We start from the raw sequence: 329 nt of genomic DNA on the forward strand, positions 1-329 counted from the left end.
AAAATATATATATTAAAAATAAAATGATAGTATAGTGTTCGTGTGTGTGTGTGGTGTTGCTTCCCTTTCGAAAGACAGCCTCACCCCCTTCCTCCTCTCTGCAATCCCCGGTGGGCGGTTGGCGGAATGTACCCAAGCGATTTTCGGGGCGCCACCTTGTGGGGCCCTGTTACCCCTCACGCCCTGCCGCCCGCATCCACTTGGCTCCTCATCGGTCTCAGGATCAATAGGACTCTCCTGTAATTTTTTTTTAGGTTTTTTAAAGTTTTAAGAAAGTCGTGTACATTTCATCTTTTGGGGATTTTTTTTGAAACCCTTTTACAAATAAG

At 45.0% G+C, this 329-nt stretch overlaps 1 protein-coding gene across 1 annotated transcript in view; it reads left to right on the forward strand.

The window, feature by feature from the left end:
* The first annotated feature begins 126 nt into the window (after positions 1-126).
* LOC119592940 (sialin-like) overlaps positions 127-329 on the forward strand; it is a 4,586-nt gene continuing 4,383 nt past the window's right edge. The window contains exon 1 of the mRNA XM_037941832.1: positions 127-239. Coding sequence (XP_037797760.1) covers positions 127-239 — 113 coding nt within the window. The remainder of the gene's footprint in view (positions 240-329) is intronic.

This window comes from Penaeus monodon, chromosome 31, assembly GCF_015228065.2.
Source record: "Penaeus monodon isolate SGIC_2016 chromosome 31, NSTDA_Pmon_1, whole genome shotgun sequence".
Lineage (NCBI taxonomy): Eukaryota > Metazoa > Arthropoda > Malacostraca > Decapoda > Penaeidae > Penaeus > Penaeus monodon.